The sequence below is a fragment of the Carcharodon carcharias genome, chromosome 31 (assembly GCF_017639515.1).
Source record: "Carcharodon carcharias isolate sCarCar2 chromosome 31, sCarCar2.pri, whole genome shotgun sequence".
Taxonomy (NCBI): Eukaryota; Metazoa; Chordata; class Chondrichthyes; order Lamniformes; family Lamnidae; genus Carcharodon; species Carcharodon carcharias.
The window spans coordinates 3571952-3593038 of NC_054497.1; the positions used below are offsets into that span (position 1 = coordinate 3571952).

General features: G+C 46.9%; 1 protein-coding gene across 9 annotated transcripts in view; it reads left to right on the forward strand.

Moving 5' to 3' along the window:
* The window catches only part of pla2g6 (phospholipase A2, group VI (cytosolic, calcium-independent)), a 61938-nt gene that overhangs the window by 98 nt on the left and 40753 nt on the right, over positions 1-21087 (forward strand). For 4 of the 9 annotated variants that reach the window (XM_041177733.1, XM_041177734.1, XM_041177736.1 and 1 more), the window contains 3 exons: positions 5800-6037; positions 13661-13875; positions 20149-20364. In XM_041177733.1, coding sequence (XP_041033667.1) covers positions 5906-6037; positions 13661-13875; positions 20149-20364 — 563 coding nt within the window. In that variant the 5' untranslated portion in view covers positions 5800-5905. Of the gene's footprint in view, positions 1-31; positions 54-4487; positions 4530-5799; positions 6038-6111; positions 6425-13660; positions 13876-20148; positions 20365-21087 lie in introns of those variants that run through there. The other 5 variants (XM_041177740.1, XM_041177735.1, XM_041177737.1 and 2 more) reach the window with 5 other exon arrangements.

Here is a 21087-nt window from a genome sequence, read left to right on the forward strand (position 1 = left end):
AATTAAATTAAATTAAATGCACGTTTAAGGACTTGTTGACATGGGCATCACTGGTAAGTGGGACGTAAGCAGACAAGGGAAACCTTTTAAAATCATTTAAGATTAATGTTAAAAACATCACTTGTGCCTCAAATATGAATCAGCCCCCCTTCCCCCTCCTCTCCCCCTCCCCCCTCCCCCTCCCCCCTCTCCTCCCCCTCCCCACCTCCTCTCCCCCTCCCCCTCCCCCCTCCCCCCCTCCTCTCCCCCTCCCCTTCCCCCTCCCCTCCCCTCCCCCCTCTCCCTCCTCCCCCTCCCCCCTCCTCTCCCCCTCCCCCCTCCCCCTCCCCCTCCTCTCCCCCTCCCCCTCCCCCTCCACTCCTGCTCCCCCTCCTCTCCCCTTCCCCCTCCTCTCCCCCTCCCCCCTCCCCCTCCCCCTCCTCTCCCCTCCCCCCTCCCCTTCCCCCTCCCCTCCCCTCCCCCCTCTCCCTCCTCCCCCTCCCCCCTCCTCTCCCCCTCCCCCCTCCCCCTCCCCCTCCTCTCCCCCTCCCCCCTCTCCCCTCCCCCTCCTCTCCCCCTCCCCCCTCCCTGCCCCCTCCCCTCCCCTCCCCCCTCTCCCTCCCCTCCCCCTCCCCCCTCCCTCCTCCCCCCTCCCCCCCTCCCCCCTCCCCCTCCCCTCCTCCCCCCCTCCCCCGCCCCCTCCTCTCCCCCCTCCCCCCCTCCCCCTTCCCCCTCCTCTCCCCCTCCCCCTCCTCCCCCCCCCCCCCTCCCCTCCCCCCACCTCCTCTCCCCCTCCCCCTCCTCCCCCCACCCCCCTCCCCCTCCCCCCCTCTCCCCCCCCCTCCCCCTCCCCCTCCCCTCCCCTCCCCCCTCTCCCTCCTCCCCCTCCCCCCCTCCTCTCCCCCCCTCTCCCCCTCCCCCCCCCCCCCCCCCTCCCCCTCCCCTCCCCCCCCCCCTCCTCCCCCCCCCCTCCCCCCTCCTCTCCCCCTCCCCCTCCCCCCCCTCTCCCCTCCCCCTCCCCCTCCCCCCCCCCCTCCCCCTCCCCCCTCCCCCTCCCCACCTCCTCTCCCCCTCCCCCTCCTCTCCCCCTCCCCCCTCCCCCTCCCCCCTCTCCCCCCCCCCTCCCCTCCCCCCTCCCCTCCCCTCCCCCCTCTCCCTCCTCCCCCTCCCCCCCTCCTCTCCCCTCCTCTCCCCCTCCCCCCCTTCCCCCTCCTCTCCCCTCCCCACCTCCTCCCCCCCTCCCCTCCCCCCTCCTCTCCCCCCTCCCCCTCCCCCCCCTCTCCCCCTCCCCCTCCCCCCCCCTCTCCCCCTCCCCCTCCCCTCCTCCCCTCCCCTCCTCCCTCTTCCCCCCTCCCCCCCCTTCCCCCTCCCCCCCCCTTCCCCCTCCTCTCCCCCTCCCCCTCCCCCCCTCCCCCCCTCCTCTCCCCCTCCCCCTCCCCTCCCCCCTCTCCTCCCCCCCTCCCCTCCCCCTCCCCTCCCCCTCCCCCCCCCTCTCCCTCCTCCCCCTCCCCCCCTCCTCTCCCCTCCTCTCCCCCTCCCCCCCTTCCCCCTCCTCTCCCCTCCTCTCCCCCTCCCCCTCCCCCCTCCCCCTCTCCCCTCCCCCCCTCCCCCTCTCCCCCTCCTCTCCCCCTCCCCCCTCCCCCCCTCCTCTCCCCCTCCCCTCCCCTCCCCTCCCCCTCCCCCTCCCCTCCCCTCCCCTCCCCCCCTGCAGCTGAACCGTGAGACCTAAAATCCTGTTAAAGTGGCTGTTGGGGTCTCGTTGGGTGGAGGCCGCAGGGTTACCAACATCCCTCCCGCATGAGGGGCTCTCTTACAATGTTGTCGCTTCCCTTTGTCGGTTACCCCAGTAATGGAGAGGGGTGGGGTGGGGTGGGGTGGGGGAGATGGGTGGGGGAGATGGGTGGGGTGGGGTGGGGGAGATGGGTGGGGTGGGGTGGGGGAGATGGATGGGGTGGGGTGGGGGAGATGGATGGGGTGGGATGGGGAGATGGATGGGGTGGGGTGGGGGAGATGGATGGGGTGGGGTGGGATGGGGGAGATGGATGGGGTGGGGTGGGGGAGATGGATGGGGTGGGGTGGGGGAGATGGATGGGGTGGGGTGGGGTGGGGGAGATGGATGGGGTGGGGTGGGGGAGATGGATGGGGGGCGGTGGCAGGGGGTATTAAAAGTAAACTGACCGGGCCGGGCAGCTGGATTTGGGGCTGCCCGGAGGACCCCTCCGGGAAGACGCTGAGCTGAGAGTTGGGCAGCCGGTTGTGGGTTTCAGCCCCGGATCCAGGCACTCAAGCATGAATGTTCGGGTTGTTGGCCCCGCACCGTGCAGCACTGAGGGAGCGCTGCGCTGTTGGAGGTGCCACCTCTCCGACGAGACGTTAAAGCTACCGCTCCGGGTGGATTTTCAGAGATCCGTGTGCCCATGAAGAGCAGGGGATGTCCCGGCCAATATTTATCCCACAACCACCATCACTAAAAAAAAAATAGCTTCTCTGGTTACTATTAACGGTGCTGGTTGTGGGAGCTGGCTGTGCATAAATTGGCTGCCACATTTCCTAATTTACAATTATGCTTCAGAAGCACTTCATTGGCTGTAAAGTGCTTTGGGACAGCCTGAGGTTGTATAAAGTACAAATTCTTGTGCTTTTGTTACTTCATGAAGGTGGGCATCCTAAATATGTCTTCACCTGGCATCCACACTTCCTGGGCTGAAGGGGTTAACTTATGGTTGAGGAGACCCAGCCTATACCCATTCGAGTTTAGAAGAATGAGAGAATTTCCTTTTGAAACAAATAAGATCCTGAATCTGCTTGACAGGGTAGGTACTGAGAGGATGTTACCCCTTGTGGGGAAATCTAGAATTTGGGGGCACAGTTTAAAAATTTCAGGTCTCCCATTTACGAATGAGATAGAGATTTTTTTCTCCTCTCAGGGGCTTGTTAGCCTTTGGAATTCTCTTGTCCAGAGAGCAGTGGAGGCTGGGCCATTGAATGTATTCAAGAGATAAAAGCAAAAAACTGCAGAAGCTGGAAATCCTAAACAAAAACAGAAACAGAAATACCTGGAAAAACTCAACAGGTTTGGCAGCATCGGCGGAGGAGAGCGCAGTTGACGTTTCAAGTCCTCATGACCCTTCAACAGAACTAATTAAAAACCTCTCTTGCCCACATGTCTGTCCTTGGCTTGCTGCATTGTTCCAGTGAAGCTCAACGCAAACTGGAGGAACAGCACCTCATCTTCCGACTAGACACTTTACAGCCTTCCGGACTGAATATTGAGTTCAACAATTTTAGATCTTTAACTCTCTCCTTCCCCACCCCTTCCTGTTTCTTCCCCCTCCTTTTTGTTTTTTCCAATAATTTATAGAGATTTTTCTTTTCCCACCTATCTCCATTATTTTTAAATGTATTTCCACCCATTGTTTATTTCTACCTTTTACTATTCCCCCACCCCCACTAGAGCTATCTGTACGTTATCTGTCCTGTCTTCAACTCTTAATTAGCACATACCTTTAGGTAATATCACCACCTTCAACACCTCTTTGTTCTTTTGTCTGTGACAGCTTTTGGTTATCTCCACCTATTACTGGCTGCTTGTCCCAACAAACCCCCCCCCCCCCCCCCCCCCCACCCCCTTAAACCAGCTTATATTTCACCCCTTTCCTATTTTTACTTAGTTCTGTTGAAGGGTCATGAGGACTCGAAAAGTCAACTGTGCTCTCCCCCGCCGATGCTAAGTTTTTCCAGGTATTTCTGTTTCTGTTTTTGAATGTATTCAAGGCTGAGTTAGACAAATTTTTGATCAACAAGGGCGTCAAGGGTCCTGGGGTCAGGGAAGCGGAATTGAGGCCACAATCAGCTCAGCCCATGATCTTATCGTATGGCAGAGCTGGCTCTTAATTCTTGTGTTGGGTTCCCACGCGTAACCCTTCACAGTAGATAGTGGGCAGTTGATCAGAGGCAGGGCTGCTTTCCTCTCTGATTTTGGGAGATGGTGACCGGTTTTTTCTAGCAACCCGACAGGTGTTCTGTCTAAATTTAGCTACCTTGAGCTAACCTGAGATAGAACATTAGATGATATTCTTACTAAGTGCAAAGGCATCGGAAATGTTGTCAACTAAACAGACTTTCTTTCTAGAAATCTCGGGGTTGGTTTCCTGGAAACAGAGCTGCCTGCTATTTTTGCTGAGAGCAATTTTTGTTTAGTCCCTTGCTCCAAGCAAATGCTCCTCAGTTGCAGAGTACGCCATGGAGTGGTAAATACTTTGCAGTGTGGATTGGCATCAAAAGAGAAATGTTATCCTAGGGCACGGGTCATGAACACTTTGAGCGTGGCTGCACATGTCTGAGAATTTAGTCTTAATGAGCCAAACACTCCCTTTTTGGACAGTTTGAGTATTGGCAAGTGAGAGGCGATTTAGATTCGGACTGGGTGAAGTCAGATTTAGAGCATTTTTAATTTTGCTATGATTTGACATCATCCTAATCACAGCTCCTGGATAATCAAATCACTCAGGATGGCAGTCTTCTACAACACAAAGTACTACCTGTGCCAGGTAAAAGCCCAGTGCTATCAAAACTAAACCAAACAATAACCTTGATTTATGTTGTACTGCAGTGTTGGTTCTAAACCCCCTGAACAGCATCAGCTCGCATTTACGTAGCATCTTTAAGGCAGTAAGTCATCCCAAGCTATTTTAAATCTTCCGTTGGATTACTGGGATTCACAGCCATCTGCCCAGCTTTTAATACTTTTCTTTGATTGTAGAATTGAATTCAAAAACTGAGCAAGCGCGTTGGATTTAACTGCTAAATGCCTTTATCTCATACAAATGTTTTAATATTGTACTTTGTTGTATTTGCATAGCGAGGATTGAGCATGTACAGATAGAAAAATTAGAATGCCCTAGATCACTTTTTACATGTGTTTAGGATTTTAAAAAGATCAGGCACTTCTGTCTGTTTTTCTCCAGCTATCCTCATTCTAAGACCCATTTTGAAACCATGGAGACTTGGAGAGTGGAGTGTGGTGGCGGTAACCTGCTTTTGGAATTCCTAACCTTTGGAAACATCTCTCATTGATTTGCTAACTTCTCAGACATGCTTGAGACATGACACTGACATTCTGGTTGTAGACGTTGTTCTCAAGTCCCTTCATGGCATTTCCCCACTCCCACTCTTTCCCCCCCTCCCCCCCTTTAATCTCTCTAGCCTCCTCCATCTCTATAACCCTCTGAAATATCTCTAATTCTGGCCTCTTGCACATCCCGATTTTAATCATTGCGCTATTGACAGTCATGCCTTCAGCTGCCAAGGCCCTAAGCCCTTCCCAAAATCTTTCTGCCCCTTTCCCTCTCTTTCCTTCTTTAAGATGCTCCTTCGGTATCGAAGGAGGTGCTTCCTGAGTGCCCCTTTAAGCCAGCTTTTGGTCATTAGCTCTAATATCTCCTTGGTATTTAATTTTGCTCTATGATGTACCTTGGACTGTTTTACTATGTTAAAGGTGCTTTATAAATACTAATTGTTGTTGTAGACCCATGACTCTCCATTCTCCTAGGCCTTTGAAAGATGTTAGAAAAATGCACATTACACTATAGACTTTACACTAATGACAAGAAAAGCAAAATTCTGCAGATGCTGGAAGCCTGAGATAAAAGCAGAAGAAGCTGGAAAGACTCTGCACATTACACTAAGTTTGGGGGCGGAGAGGCATGATTTTCCAATAATATAGGTTCTCTGATTTAGAATTTGATTGGTTCAGAGAGATTATCTACAACCTGTAATCCTGTGAGTATAATGGAATTAAAATTTGTTTTAAATCTTTAGCGCTAATGTACCAAGGCTTTGCTGCAAATTGGATTTCACTAAATCTGATTTCCATGTGCTCTCGCTGACTTGGTGCCTGTCATCTTGTGAAGCAAATAGTGAATACATGACAAGAAAAGTACAATTCTGCGGACGCTGGAAACCTGAGATAAAAGCAGAAGAGGCTGGCAACACACTGCAGACCAGGCAGCAACTGTGGAGAGAGAAAAACACCTTCAGGTCGTTGATCTTTCGTCAGGTTTGCTGATAGTTGCCGGCTTTTTTCTGTTTTAATTATTCGTGAGCGTGTGACGTAGTGACACAGGACAGAGGAACAACAGTGCCAGCCTCAGACAAGGTAGGGAGCAGGGCACCGACCTCATGCTCCCCATGCCACTGAGTGCGAAATCTCAGCTGTGCTGCTGGGTGTCTGTCTGTCAGCAAATGAAGCCTGGGTCCTCTCAGCCATGGGAGTAGGGAGGAGCGATTAATCGGAAAGACTCACACTCAAACTGCTGTGGTTGTCTCCAAGATCACGAGGTATCGCTGGAGCCTGTAAGAGGGTGATTTTAACTGTTTCATCCCCTGGCTGTTCACACAAGGATGTCCATAAACTAGGAGGGAGGGAAACAGAGGAGTTCAGCTGGTAAGCCAGACCTCAGCTTGCTCATGTTTAAAAAGAAACTGGAAGTATGAAGCAAAATATAAAACTGCTTGTACTGCAAAGCAGATCAATGCTGCTGCTGCTTGTAGCTACTCCTACCAGGAGATCTGCTGTCACATGGTGTGTCACACTTACCTGTCTTGCGCCATCCTCTCACATCCACTACAGCTTGTCTGCAATTGCTCTGTGACATCCATTATCCAAGAACACATAGGAAGGCCTTACTGCCCTCCATTTTGCCCTCTGGAAGAGATCTCTGTAGCTCCTCAGCTCTGATCAAGTGGCTGAAAAACAGCCATTTTCTTTTCTGGATATCACTTTTTAGAGTTCTTTTTGCTCTTGCAATTTCAGGCACCTCTTCATTGGTCTTATGGTCTGTATATGGAATTTTTAGCATGCCTCTTAAAATTCACATTTCAAAGGCCTCTAGTTTCTTCCACAGATCTTTACTTATTGTCCAGGTTTCTGAGGCCCACAGGAAAGTGGATAGAATGTAGCATCTTAGGAGTTTTTCCCTTATTATAAGCTTGAGCGTTGTTGCTGTTTAGACATCCTTCATCCTTCATCAAATTACTTCTGGCTGCCTCTATCCTTCTAACTCCTGCATCGCACCTGCCCATCTTCTGTTATCATTTGTCCTAAATAGGCAAACTTATCTACTTGTTCAGTGAGACACCATCCACTTCAATCTTCACTCTAGTTTCTAATGTATTCCTTCTAACTACTATTGCTTTTGTCTTTTTGGCCTTTGTACTCAATCCATTTTCTAAACTTCTAGATTTTACTTGGCCTACGATATTTTGTAGGGCCTCTTTTGATTCTGCAGGGAGCCCTGTGTCATCAGCGTACTGCAAGTCTCCGTTTTTGCTTCAAATTTTTACCCCTGGAAGTACATCTTGAGAATTTGGCTGTAACTCTTCAACCCAACTGAAAACTAAAAGTTAACCGAGCATTTTAATAGGATTGACAGGAAAGTTTGTGATAATCAACAGTTACTGCAGTGACAGGGAAAGTTAATGGGCTGAATGACATGCACACTAGAAAAGCAGGAAATGTGCACGATAATGTAAAATCATCTCGGCGATGCAGTGGAAAGGTGCAGATAGTTACGATGTTTGGTGTCCCAGCCAAGGAAAAAGTGAAGAAAGTGGGGAATTGGCAATACCAAAAATGAAAACTGAAATGCTGGGAAGACAGGTCCCTCGAGGTGGAAGAACAGACCGACACCAAGGGTGAAGATTTGTGTTGTCCTGTGTTTGCGCCCTTTGTCACGTTAACCTGCTACCATCAGATAAAGGAAATGGAGTTAAAGTCTGAAATTACAAAAGCTTGCCTTCAGCCTAGAGGGCTATGGAGTGTTCAGTGTGCAGGTGAGGTGCGCCTCGTGAAGCTTGCCTTGAGTTGGTTGGAACAATGTTAATAGTGCAAGAGAAGTAAGGGTGGGATTGGGAAGCGGTGGTCAAAAGCGCTGAGTCTTGGTAAACTCAGTGTCACTCCTGTGGACATGATCGTTGTGTAGTCTCCTCTGTGTACAGGAACTGGACCCATGTGCACCAAATACAGCATGGTGCACTGAAGGAAATACACATATACATGATCTGTTGTATATTTCCATCTTCTTTAGCTTTTGTTTATGATTACGTATTAGATAGAATTTACTGCACAGAAACAGGATACTCGACCAGGTTTATGCTACGCAGGGGCCTTTTTCATTATTCTTTCATGGGATGTGGGTGTCTCTGGCAAGGTCAGCATTTGTTGCCCATCCCTGATTGCCCTTGAACTGAGTGGCTTGCTCAGCCATTTCAGAAGGAACTTAAGAGTCAACCACGCTGCTGTGGGTCTGGAGTCACATGTAGGCCAGATTAGGTAAGGACAGCAGATTTCCTTCCCTAAAGGGCATTAATGAACCAAATAGGTTTTTCCGACAATCGATAGTTTCATGGTCAGAATTACTGAGACTTTTTAAAATTCTTTTAATTTTTAATTTTAAATTAAATTAAATTTTTTAAATTTAAATTATTAACTGAATTTAAATTCCATCAGCTGCTGTGGAGGCATTTGAACCAATGTCCCTGGGTCTCTGGATTACTGGCCCAGTGATATTACCGCTACGCCAGCATCTCCCCTCCACCCATTTACTTCACCTACTGTTCTCTTGCCTCAAAGGTTTGTGGGTTCGAATCCATAAGACATAGGAGCAGAAATTAGGCCATTCGGCCCATCGAGTCTGCTCTGCCATTCAATCATGGCTGATAAGTTTCTCAACCCCATTCTCCCCATAACCTTTGATCCCCTTACCAATCAGGAACCTATCTATCTTGGTCTTAAATACACTCAATGACCTGGCCTCCATAGCTTTCTGTGGCAATGAATCCCATGGATTCACCACTCTCTGGCTAAAGAAGTTTCTCCTCATCTCAGTTCTAAAAGGTCTTCCCTTTACTCTGAGACTGTGCCCTCGGGTCCTAGTCTCTCCTAGTAATGGAAACATCTTCCCCACGTCCACTCTATCCAGACCTTTTAGTATTCTGTAAGTTTCAATCAGATTCCCCCTCATCCTTCTAAACTCCATCGAGTATAGACCCAGAGTCGTCAAACGTTCCTCATATGTTAAGCCTTTCATTCCTGGGATCGTTCTCGTGAACCTCCTCTGGACCCTCTCCAGGGCCAGACCATCTTTCCTGAGATACGGGGCCCAAAGTTGCTCACAATATTCTAAATGTGGTCTGACTAGAGCCTTATAAAGCATCAGCAGCATATCCCTGCTTTTATATTCTAGTCCTCTGGAAATAAATGCCAACATTGCATTTTCCTTCTTAACTACTGATTCAACCTGCAAGTTAACCTTAAGAGAATCCTGGACTAGGACTCCCAAGTCCCTTTGCACTCCAGATTTCTGAATTCTCTCCCCATTTAGAAAATAGTCTATGCCTCTATTCTTCCTACCAAAGTGCATGAACTCACACTTCCCCACATTGTATTCCATCTGCCACTTCTTTGCCCATTCTCCTAACCTGTCCAAATCCTTCTGCAGCCTTCCTGCCTCCTCAATACTATCTGTCCCTCCACCTATCTTTGTATCATCTGCAAACTTAGCCAGGATGTCCTCAGTTCCTTCATCTAGATCATTAATGTATAAAGTGAAAAGTTGTGGTCCCAACACTGACCCCTGCGGAACTCCACTAGTCACCGGCCGCCATCCTGAGAAGGACCCCCTTATCCCCACTCTCTGCCTCCTGCCAGGCAGCCAATCTTCTATCCATGCTAGTACCTTGCTTCTAACACCATGGGCTCTTACCTTACTGAGCAGCCTCCTGTGCGGCACCTTGTCAAAGGCCTTCTGGAAGTCCAAGTAGATAACATCCATTGGCTCTCCTTTGTCTAACCTGCCTGTTACCTCCTCAAAGAATTCTAACAGATTTGTCAGGCATGACCTCCTCTTGATGAAACCATGCTGATGTTGCCCTATTTTACCATGTACTTCCAAGTATTCTGAAATCTCATGCTTAATAATGGGCTCTAAAATCTTACCAACGACCGAGGTCAGGCTAATCGGCTTGTAATTTCCCATCTTTTGCCTCACTCCCTTCTTAAACAGGGGGGTTACATTAGCAATTTTCCAGTCCTATGGGACCCTCCCTGACTCCAGTGATTCCTGAAAGATCACCACTAATGCCTCTACTATCTCTTCAGCTATCTCCTTTAGAACTCTGGGTGTAATCCATCTGGTCCAGGTGATTTATCCACCTTCAGACCTTTCAGTTTTCCTAGCATCTTCTCCTTGGTAATGGCCACCATACTCACCTCTGCCCCCCAACTCTCTTGAACTTTGGGGATGTCACTCGTGTCTTCCACCATGAAGACTGACGCAAAGTACCTATTCGGTTCCTCCGCCATTTCTTTGTTCCCCACTACTACTTCTCCAGTGTCATTTTCCAGCGGCCCAATGTCCACTTTTGCCTCTCTCTTACCCTTTATATATCTAAAAAAAACTCTTGCAATCTTCTTTTATGTTACTGGCTAGTTTACCTTCATATTTAATCTTCTCCCTCCTTATTTCTTTTTTAGTTGTCCTCTGTTGGTCTTTGTAGGCTTCCCAATCCCCTGGTTTCCCACTGCTCTTCGCCGCATTGTATGCTTTCTCTTTAGTTTTATGCTGTTCCTGACTTCCCTTGTCAGCCATGGTTGCCTCGTCCTCCCTTTAGTATGCTGCTTCTTCCTAGGGATGAGCTTTTGCTGTATCTCCCAAATTATTCCCAGAAACTCCTGCCATTGCTGTTCCACTGTCTTTCCTGCTAGGCTCATCTCCCAGTCAATTCCGGCCAGCTCCTCCCTCGTGCCTCTGTAGTTGCCTTTATTCAAGTGTAATACAGTTACATCTGATTCCAGCTTTTTCCTCTCAAATTGCAGGTAAATTCTATCATATTATGGTCACTTCCTCCTAAGGGTTCCTTCACCTTAAGCTCCCTTATCAAATCTGTCTCATTACACATCACTAAATCTAGAATTGCCTGTTCCCTAGTGGGCTCCACCACAAGCTGCTCCAAAAAGCCATCTCGTAGACATTCCACAAATTCCTTTTCTTGGGATCCACTACCAACCTGATTTTCCCAGTCTACCTGCATATTGAAATCCCCCATGATCACTGTAACCTTGCCTTTATTACACGCTTTTTCTATCTCCTGGGTGTATCTTGTGCCCCACATCCTAACTACTGTTCAGAGGCCTGTACATAACTCCCATTATGGTTTTTTTACCTTTGCGGTTCCTCAACTCTACCCACACATTCTACATCATCTGACCCTACGTCATTTCTAGCTATTGATTTAATTTCATTTCTTACTAACAAAGGAACTCCACCCCCTCTGCCAACCTGCCTATCTTTTCGATAGGATGTATATCCTTGGATATTTAGCTCCCAGTCCTGATCCCCGTGCAGCCATGTCTCCGTGATGCCCACCACATCATACCTGCCAATTTCAATCTGCGCCTCAAGCTCATTTACCTTATTTCGTATACTGCGTGCATTCAGATACAACACCTTCAGTCCTGTATCCTCTTTCTCATTGTCGTCCCTTTATCTGATGTGCTTGAAGTTAGATTCCTAGCCCTTTCCAAACACTCTGTCCTATTTTGTGTTCTGGGGACTTTAATAGCCTCTCCTGGGCTCTCCTTTCTTTTCAATTTTTTCATAATTGTCCATGAAGTTGAATCCCTGCACCCCCCCCCCTCCCCCCCCCGCTTAACCTGCTTTGTTTCCCATTAGTTATACTTCTTGGAGTTTTATCCATCCCCTCCCCCCCCACTTTCTAGTTTAAAGTCCTGTTGACCACCCTATTTACCCTTTTCGCTAGAAGATTGGTCCCAGATCAGTTCAGTTGGAGACCGTCCCAATGGTACAGATCCCTCCTGTTCCAATATTGATGCCGGTGCCCCACGAAATGGAACCCCTCTTTCCCGCACCACTCCTTTAGCCACGTGTTTACTTCCCTTATTCTCACGTCCCTATGCCAATTTGCACGTGGCTCAGGTAGTAATCCGGAGATTATAACCCTTGAGGACCTGTTCTTTAACTTAGTTCCTAGTTCCTGATAATCCCCAAACAGGTCCTCTTTCCTAGTCTTACCTATGTTTGTCCCGACGTGGACCACAACAACTGGATCCTCCCCCTCCCTCTCCAATATCCTTTCAAGCCGGTCAGAGATGTCCCTCACCCTGGCACCGGGCAGGCAACATATCATGCGGGACTCTCGATCCTGCTTACAAAGGATGCTATCAATTCCTCTAATTATAGAATCCCCTACAACTACCACTTGTCTTTTTGCTCCCCCCTCTTGAATGGCCTCCTGTGCCACCGTGCTGTGGTCAGCTGGCTCATCCTCGCTACACCCTGTTCCTCATCCACACAGGGAGCAAGTACTTCGTACCTGTTGGACAAGGTCAAGTGCTGAGGCTCCTCTGTTCCTGAACACAGGATCCCTCTACCTGCCTCATTTGCAGTCACACCCTGCTGACCCTGACCACTGACCGAACTTGAGGTACTTAATCTACTGTGCGTGACCGCCTCCTGAAACAAAGCGTCCAGGTAACTCTCCCCCTCCCGGATGTGCCACAGCGTCCGGAGCTCGGACTCCAGCTCATCAATTCTGAACCGGAGTTCCTCCAGTAACCAACATTTGCTGCAAATGTGATCACTGCGACTTGTAATGGGATCTGCCAGCTCCCACATCAAAAAGCTACAGCACATCACCTGCCCAGCCATCTCGATTTAGATAATTAATTTATTAATTAGCTTTGCAGGTTTTTTCCAAATTTGGTGCAGATTCCCTACCAACTAATCAGGTCGCAGCTTTCCTGTGATGTCACTTTTTCAGTTTTGGCTTCAGTTACTCTGTGCCCCGAGGTCACCGCTCCGGTGCTCCTCCCTCCGAGTCTGCTCCCTGGAGATAAGGCCACGAGTCCCCGAGGTAAACTAGATTTATACTCACCACTCCGGTGCTCTCTGTTGGATGCTCTTTCTCCTGGTGAGTGCAAGAGTCCTTCTCCTTGATTCCCTCTTGAGTCTTGGTGACTTATCCCTGAATGCTTCAGTCACTTCTCACCAGCACCCTCTGTTGGATGCTCTTCCTCCTGTTAAGTGCAAGAGTGCTTCTCCTCGATTCCCGCCTGAGCCGTGGTGGCTGCAGTGACTTCTCCCAGAATGCTTCAGTCACTTCTAACCAGCGCCCTCTGTTGGATCCCATCCCAGACTTGAGAATGCAACCCAGACTTGGCCCTCTTAGCATAGTGCTGAGGAAGTGCTGCACTATCGGAGCTGGGTCTTTCAGCTGAGGTATTAACACGAGGCCCTGCCTGCCTGTTAGGTAGATGTAAAAGATCCCATGGAAGCAGAGAATGAGAGTTCCCCTTGATGTCCTGGCCAGTATTTATCCTTCGATCGACATTACCAAAACATATAATCTGTTCATTATCACCATGCTGTTTGTGGGACCTTCCTGTGTGCAAATTGGCTGCTGCGTTGACTATCTTATAGCAGCGATTACACTTCAAGAGTACTTAACTTGCTTCGGGATGTTGTGAAAGGTGCTATAGAAATGCAAGTCTTCTATTATGTGAGCTTTGTGGAGCATTTTTAAATGAAGAATGAAAAAGAATTGATAACCAATTTTTTTCCCCCTCATATTTCTGCTCCTACTCCCTCTCCACGCCCTGCAGGTCATTGTCAGGATGCAGTTCTTCGGCCGTTTAGTAGACTCACTGAATACCGTGACCAACCTTTTTGCCAACCCTTACCGTGTGCGGGAGGTCTCGCTGTCTGAGTATGCGGCGCACAGCAGAGTTATGGACGATGGCCGAGTGGTGCTCTATCGCACAGCACAGTCCTGGGACTGCTTGTTTATCAACCCAAAAGCACCTCAGAATGCTTTCAGGTGAGAAAATTTTAGAGGCATTCCAGTGATTGAGAACTCCTAAAACGGCACAGGTTTGTGTGTATGATCCTGCTTACATGGCGAACTCCTGATTGAGTGTAATCCTAGGCTGCTGTCTTCACAGTTCAGCACAGGAAAAAGGGAATCCAAAATCCCTTAGGGGAGGATGTCTTTTCTGTTGCGTATGTGTGCCCTGCAGTTTAGGCCTACAGGAGTCTTAAGTGGAAAATCCCTGCAATGTACCACAGAATGTAGCAAAAACTATAGGACATATCGCTTAAATAGAGGCCATTCATAACAGTTATGCGTGCAGAGATAAGGAGAAACTTGCGTTTACTGTATAGAATATCCTTCGCGATATTCGGATGTTGCAGAGCACTTTGCAGCCAATTGGGTTTTTTTTGAAGTGTAGCCACTGTTGTGATGTAAAGAAAGGTGGCAGCCAATTTCCTAATTTACAACAGTGACTATGCGTTCAGAGAAGTTGGTTGAGGGACAAATATTGTCCAAAACACAGGGGGAATTCCCCTGCACTTTTTCGAATCGTGTCATGGAATTGTTTACAACCCAAGAGGGCCAGCGGGATCTCAGTTTAATTTGTCATCCAAGAAACGGCAGTGCAGTACTCGCACAGTACTGCCTTGAAGTGTCAGCCTAGCTTTGCTTGGTGCTTAAGTATCTGGAGTGGGAATTGAACCCAAGAGGTGAGATTTCCAGCCACTAGGAAACCTAATTAGTTGTTCTTGCACATTTATAAGCTATGAAGATGAGGGAAGAGGTATGGGAAATGAAACAGATAGAAATAGCTAAGTGGCTCAAGTTAGTACCCTTCATCAGATCTATTCTGATGTAAGGTCCGCATCTGAAACACCAACTTGTCTGTTTGCATCTGTCCGACCTGCAAATGTTTCTGACCATTTTGATTTTGTTTGGCAAAGGATCAATTCACAGAATCTTTAAAATGTGGGAGGCTTTTTGATCCATTTTATCTAATTGTGGCAAAAAAACAACACATAAAAACTAATTAGAATTAGAAAGTTTTAATGAGCTGTTTAAACATTTGAAGAATCATTTCTTTTATTTGCTCATGGGATGAGTATTGCTGGCAAAGCTAGTGCTTATCGCCTAACCCTAATAAATATCTTTATTCAACTTAATTTTGAATAACTTGAAGAAAGAAATGGAATTTCAATTAGACTTTGAAAAATTTTGAGTCGAAATCGAGCTACTTGAAGTTATTAATATAAACATGCATTGATTTGCAATTCTCTTCACTAATAAAAGCTTTGACTCGCTCAGTTTGATGTCATCATTAAAATAATGGACTAAAGAATTTCATATAAACTCATTAACAATTTCATTCCAGCCTTTTGTGACAGTTTAGGATCTCAGTGTCTCTCATGTTCTTGGTTAGTCAACCTTCAGTTGAATTAACCGAGCCTGCCGATATGGATAGACATTTTGTGCGTTGTCCTGAGCCAGTAGCTCCTTCACCCGCATCTGCAGAGAGCGCCACCTATTGATGGGCAGTACACACAGCTGTGATGAGTTCAGTGTTGGCAAGTGTAATGTTGCACGTGTTCATTTTTGTTTAATAAGAACATTTTTTTGCACCTTAGTAAATTTTTAAAAGAAGCAATACAGTACTTGAACAGATTTACCTTGCTAACGCTTGAAAAATCTTTAGAGGGCTGAAACTTCTTTTGACACAAATGATAGCAGGCCTGTTTTTCTCTGCAGTCAATGACTCACCAACAAAATTGCATTTTCAGAAACCAAACTTTCAAAAGGCACTTTGTTCTTACCATTTTGTTAGTGAATCATTAATTATGGAGAAAAAAATGCTTTCCCCTTTTTTTTTGCAGCTAAAAGAGGAACTCTCAGCCTCTGTGGTAATGAAGGACTTCCTGCCTTACCTAGTGTCACTGTTTCTCTTCTTGTACCAGAATTGATCCGTTTACTTACTGACATTAGTTCCTCTAACCAGTTCAAAATAATCTTGTGTGCAATGGACATTTTAAAACAAAAAAAATTACTTGATATAAAGATGAATGCGCCTTTTTATGTCAACATTTAACAAGCGGTATTAGCATCAGAAACTGCAATACTTAAGAGCGCTAGGGCTATCAGAACCCTGGAACTTCCTCCCTAACAGCACTGTGGGTGTACCTACACCACATCGACTGCAGCAGCTCAAGAAGGCAGCTCACCACCACCTTCTCAAGGGCAATTAGGGATGGGCAGTAAATGCTGGCCTAGCCAGCAACACATCCCATGAACGAATATAAAAAATCAGTTTGGATTACTTCCAGATTCAGTATAGCTGACTGCACAGTGTTGTAGCTTATTACAGATTGACGTGAATTGTCTTATAAAACACATCCTAGTCATGCCACATCCCCACTCCCAAGTGTTACCTCTGATGCTATTATAAAAGCAAAAAACTGCGGATGCTGGAAATCCAAAACAAAAACAAAAATATCTGGAAAAACTCAGCAAGTCTGGCAGCATCTGCGGAGAGGAGCACAGTTAATGTTTCGAGTCTGAATGATCCTTCAACAGAACTAAGTAAAAATAGAAAAGAGGTGAAATATAAGCTAGTTTAAGGGGGTGGGGGTGGTACAAGTAGAGCTGGATAGCGGCCAGTGATAGGTGGAGATAACCAAAAGATGTCACAGACAAGAGGACAAAGAGGTATTGAAATTGGTGATATTATCTGAGGAATGTGCTAATTAAGGGTAGAAAGGACAAGCAAGGTACAGATAGCCCTAGTGGGGTTATGATGCTATTGCCTGCTTTATAAGATCACATTGGTGTTCCAGTAGCATGTGCTTTAACTTGAGTTTAAAAACCTACACCGACACTCCAGAGCACCACTGAGGGAACACCACTGTTGCAAGTGCTTCCTTTTGGTTGAGGGCTTAAATCCTATCCACCCTTTCAGGTCGGTGTTAAAAAATTCCACAGCCCTATTTCAAAGAAGAGCAGGTGAGTTCTTCCTGTGTCCTGGGCAATATTTATCCCTCAGTCAACACTCACTGAAAAGCAGATTATCTGGCCATTATCATGTTGCTGTTTGTGTGAGCTTGCTGTGCACAAATTGGTTGCTCCGTTTCCGACTTTACTGCAGTAATTGTATTTCATTGGTTGTGGGGCACTGTTGTTTCATTGCTGAATAAATCCAAATCTGAATACCGAGATCTGTTAACATCAGCAACTTGAGATGGATGCAGATTAGTGGGGACATAGATTTAACTTTCACATGTGAAACCTGAGACTCAATTGTTGGGACATCCGGACATCATGAAAAGGACTATAGAAATGCAAGTCTTTTTTCTTTTCACCATTTGCTGGTGTTTAAGTTTTGCCAGTCTAAGCCCAGGGAAATCCATCACTGTTTTGTGGTTTTCCAAAAGTCACTGGCTCCTAACTTTTTTTCTGCTCATTGTAAATTGTTGTGGAAACAAAAAACGAGGTTGGCAATGACCAAAATAACATGATTCGTATTGGCCTGACTTCTACCAGTTTGTCCCTGTATTAGAATTTGCGTAGTTTGTATCAGGGTTGTATAACTGGAAGTAGAAGAGTCACACATGGCATTGAAGCCCTTGGAGCACGGGCAGCTCGGTACTATCAATGCTTCAATTTCTGGTTCATTGGATTATCCTGATTGTATATTTGGATGCTAGTGGTACTGTAGTTTTGTTGCTGGATAAATCCAAATCTGAACACCAGATCAGTTAACATTAGCAACGTGGGGTGCAAATTAGTTGGTATGTGGATTTAACCTTCATGTGCGAAGCCTGAGGCTCAATGATACACACCTATGCAATCTAAAAAACTAAACTTACACATCTTGCGTCCTGGGAGACTCAATAACTTAAAGGTATTTTTGCTCTATCCAGTTGCTTCAGTGCAAAATATGCTTCTTCGTAAGCATGTGGCGAGAACTTGGAAAATCTTTGCAAAGTGAAATGAATCTTTAGCGCCACTAAAACAGGCTATTGGGGCCTCAGTTTAATATCTCATCTGAAGGACAAAGCCCAGGTCATACAGCTCCTTCAGCCCTGTTTCATGTAGGTCCAATATAATCATCACAAATTAGACCTTCGTCTTATCTGTTGGAGCTGGATTCAAGCCCAAATTGCAGAAGTGGAAAGACAGTGTTCCTTTGGTTATTTTTTTAAAAAACTGGAGTGAGTACTTGAAGCTTGTAAGCCTGTTTTGTCATTCAGTTAGATCATGGTGTACCTGCACCTCAATCCCATCCACCTCTCTTCGTTCCATATCATTTGACACCCTTAACCCAACAACATTGATCGTTTTCAGTTTTCAAAACTTCAATTTTTTTTATTCATTCATCGGATGTGGATGTGGGCGTCACTGGCTAGGCCAACATTTATTGCCCATCCCTAATTGCACTTGAGAAGGTGGTGATGATTGCCTTCTTGAACCGCTGCAGCCCATGTGTTGTAGGAACAGTATTTATATGGCTAGTCCAGTTCAGTTTCTGGTCAGTAGCACCCTTTGGATGTTGATAGTGGGGGATTCAGCGATGATAATGCCATTGAATGTCAAGGGGCAATGATTTAATTCTCTCTCGCTGGAGATGGTCATTGCCTGGCATTTGTGTGGCGCGAATGTTACTTGTCAGCCCAAGCCTGGATATTGTCCAGGCGTTGTGCACCAACAGCCTTTTCTTTATATATTTGTGCATGGGATATGGGCATCGTTTGCTACGCCAGCATTTATTGCCCATCCCTAATTACCCTTGCAAAGGTGATGGTGAGCTGCCTCCTTGAACTGCTGCAATCCATGTGGTGTAGGTACACCCACAGTGCTGTTAGGGTGGGAGTTCCAGGATTTTGACCCAGCGACAGTAAAGGAGTGGCGATATATTTCCAAGTCAGGATGGTGATTGACTTGCAGGCGGTGGTGTTCCCATGCATCTGCTGCCCTTGTCCTTCTAGGTGGTAGAGGTTGCAGATTGGAAGTTGCTGTGGAAGGCGCCTTGGTGAGTTGCTGCAGTGCATCTTGTGGACGGTACACACGCTGCTGCCAATGTGCATCGTTGATGGAGGGAGTGAATGTTTATTATGGTGGATGGGGCGCCAATCAAGTGGGCTGCTTTGTTCTAGATGGTATTGAGCTTCTTGAGTGTTGCTAGAGCTCCACCCATCCAGGCAAGTGGAGAGTATCCCGTCACACTCCTGACTTTTGCCTTGTAGACGGTGGACAGGCTTTGGGGAGTCGGAGGATTCCCAGCCTCCAACCTGCTCTTGAGTGAGACAGATTTCCACTGTCCTTTGTATGGAAAAAGTGCATCCTGATTTCACTCCTAGCTCCAATTTTAAGATTATACCTTTTTATTCTGACTTTCCCCACCAGAGGAAATTGTTTCTCTGAATCTACCCTGTTGAATTTGTTTATCATTTTAAACATCCAGATTAAATCACTCCTCAGTTAGCTGGGGAATAAACGTGAAGTTTATGCAATCTGTCTTTGTAATTTGACCCTGTTAAGCCCTGCGGTCCTTCTGCTGAATCTGTGTTTGTACCTCTTCGAGGGTTAGTACACTTCTCCTGGTGTGTAGTGACCAAAACTGAATGCAGTTCTTCAGGTGGGATCTGAACAAGGCTCTGGTAAACTAAAGCTCGAGTTCCTAACTTTTGAATTCCAACCCTCTCGCGGCTGGATTCCAGTAACTTATTTTGTTTGTGCACGATGATACAGATCCCTGGGAAACTCCATTGGCCACATCCCTGCAGTTAGAGGGTGAATTCTTTACCCCTACTCTCTATTTGCTGCCTCCCAATCATTTATTGACCCATGACACATGATTAGCTCCAATTCCATGTGCTGTCAGTTTTCCCTGAGTAATTTATTAGGACCTGCTGATGTACATAAAGCAGCATCAGTTGTGGTGCAAAGTAGAGCCAGCAGGCTGTTGGGTTGGCAGCAGCCAAGTTTTTTTGGCCACGGTTTTCTCCTTTCCTTGAGTGAATATGTTCTGCGTTCCAAACAAGAGCATTTAACCAGCAGGAGATGCCGGATACATTGAGCTCCTTTTAAAAGCAGCTCTGTGCTACCAGTGCACTGTAATGAGCGTTCAAAAACTGCAGTCCAAACTTCTGAGTCAGAAAATGTTTTTTTTTGAAGTGAATGGATTCTTGCCTCAAAATCACTGCAAGTCCAAATAAGGTGGAAAGACTGAAGTGAAGGAGCAAACGATTTCATTAGAAATTATTTAATTTTGGTCTTATGTCTTTACAGGTTGTTCCAGGTGAGCTCTGAGGTGGAGGCAAGGACGGTGTTCTTACAGTTTGCGACAAAGATGAGGCCATTCTATGAGGTGTCGCCAGACACGCTGAAAGTTGATACTGTGCAACAGTTGACCGACTGTTTGCGAAGCCACCCAAACTGGCCGTTGGCTCACGTCGCTGTAGAGATGGGCATGAAGGAGAGCTTCCGCCACAATCACGTTATGGGGTAATGGATTTGTGTTTGGCAGGTGTAGTTGCATGTAATGTAACTGACCCCCATTATGCTTCCTATATCCAATGATGTAAAACTTCAGATTATGTTAGAAATGATTCCTCTTATATAGTTGCTGAGTGGGCTGATGGTGCATTTGCTTTGTTCCTGTCTCCTAGTTTCAGGTGACTACATGGCCGAGCACAACCCTGTCTGAAATTCAGCAGTGGTAGGTAGAGACCTCTCGAAAAGATGGTTGATGTGGCAAATGGACATGTCAGAGTGGAGGTGGTGTTCTTCTGAGGTTGAGGGATATGAACAAAGTAGAGGAGTTTTGCCTTAAATATATCACGTTGTGCACATGAATGCTAGATGTTGACTTTGGATGAAAAATGTTTGTTTTCCCAGCACTCAAACTTTATCTTGAGATAAAGGATACTGTACACACTGGTCTGTCCATGCTAGTCAGCCTAGAGAGCAAAAGGGTGCTGGAGAAAAGGAGAAGTAAATCAAGAAGTATTCTGAAAGGATAGGGCACTGGAATAAAGCTCGAGGAAAGGAGTAGGAAAAAGGGAGCGTTTTAGCAAGGCATGGCAACCACTTCAGGACACGGATTATGTTGTAGGGCTTAGTATCAATGATATTACTAAGGGTGATCCAAAGATTCATTACTCATTAGATAGTGAGAGAAGGGATGAGAGTCAGAGTTATTCTTGGTGATGCTTAGTATTAACTAAG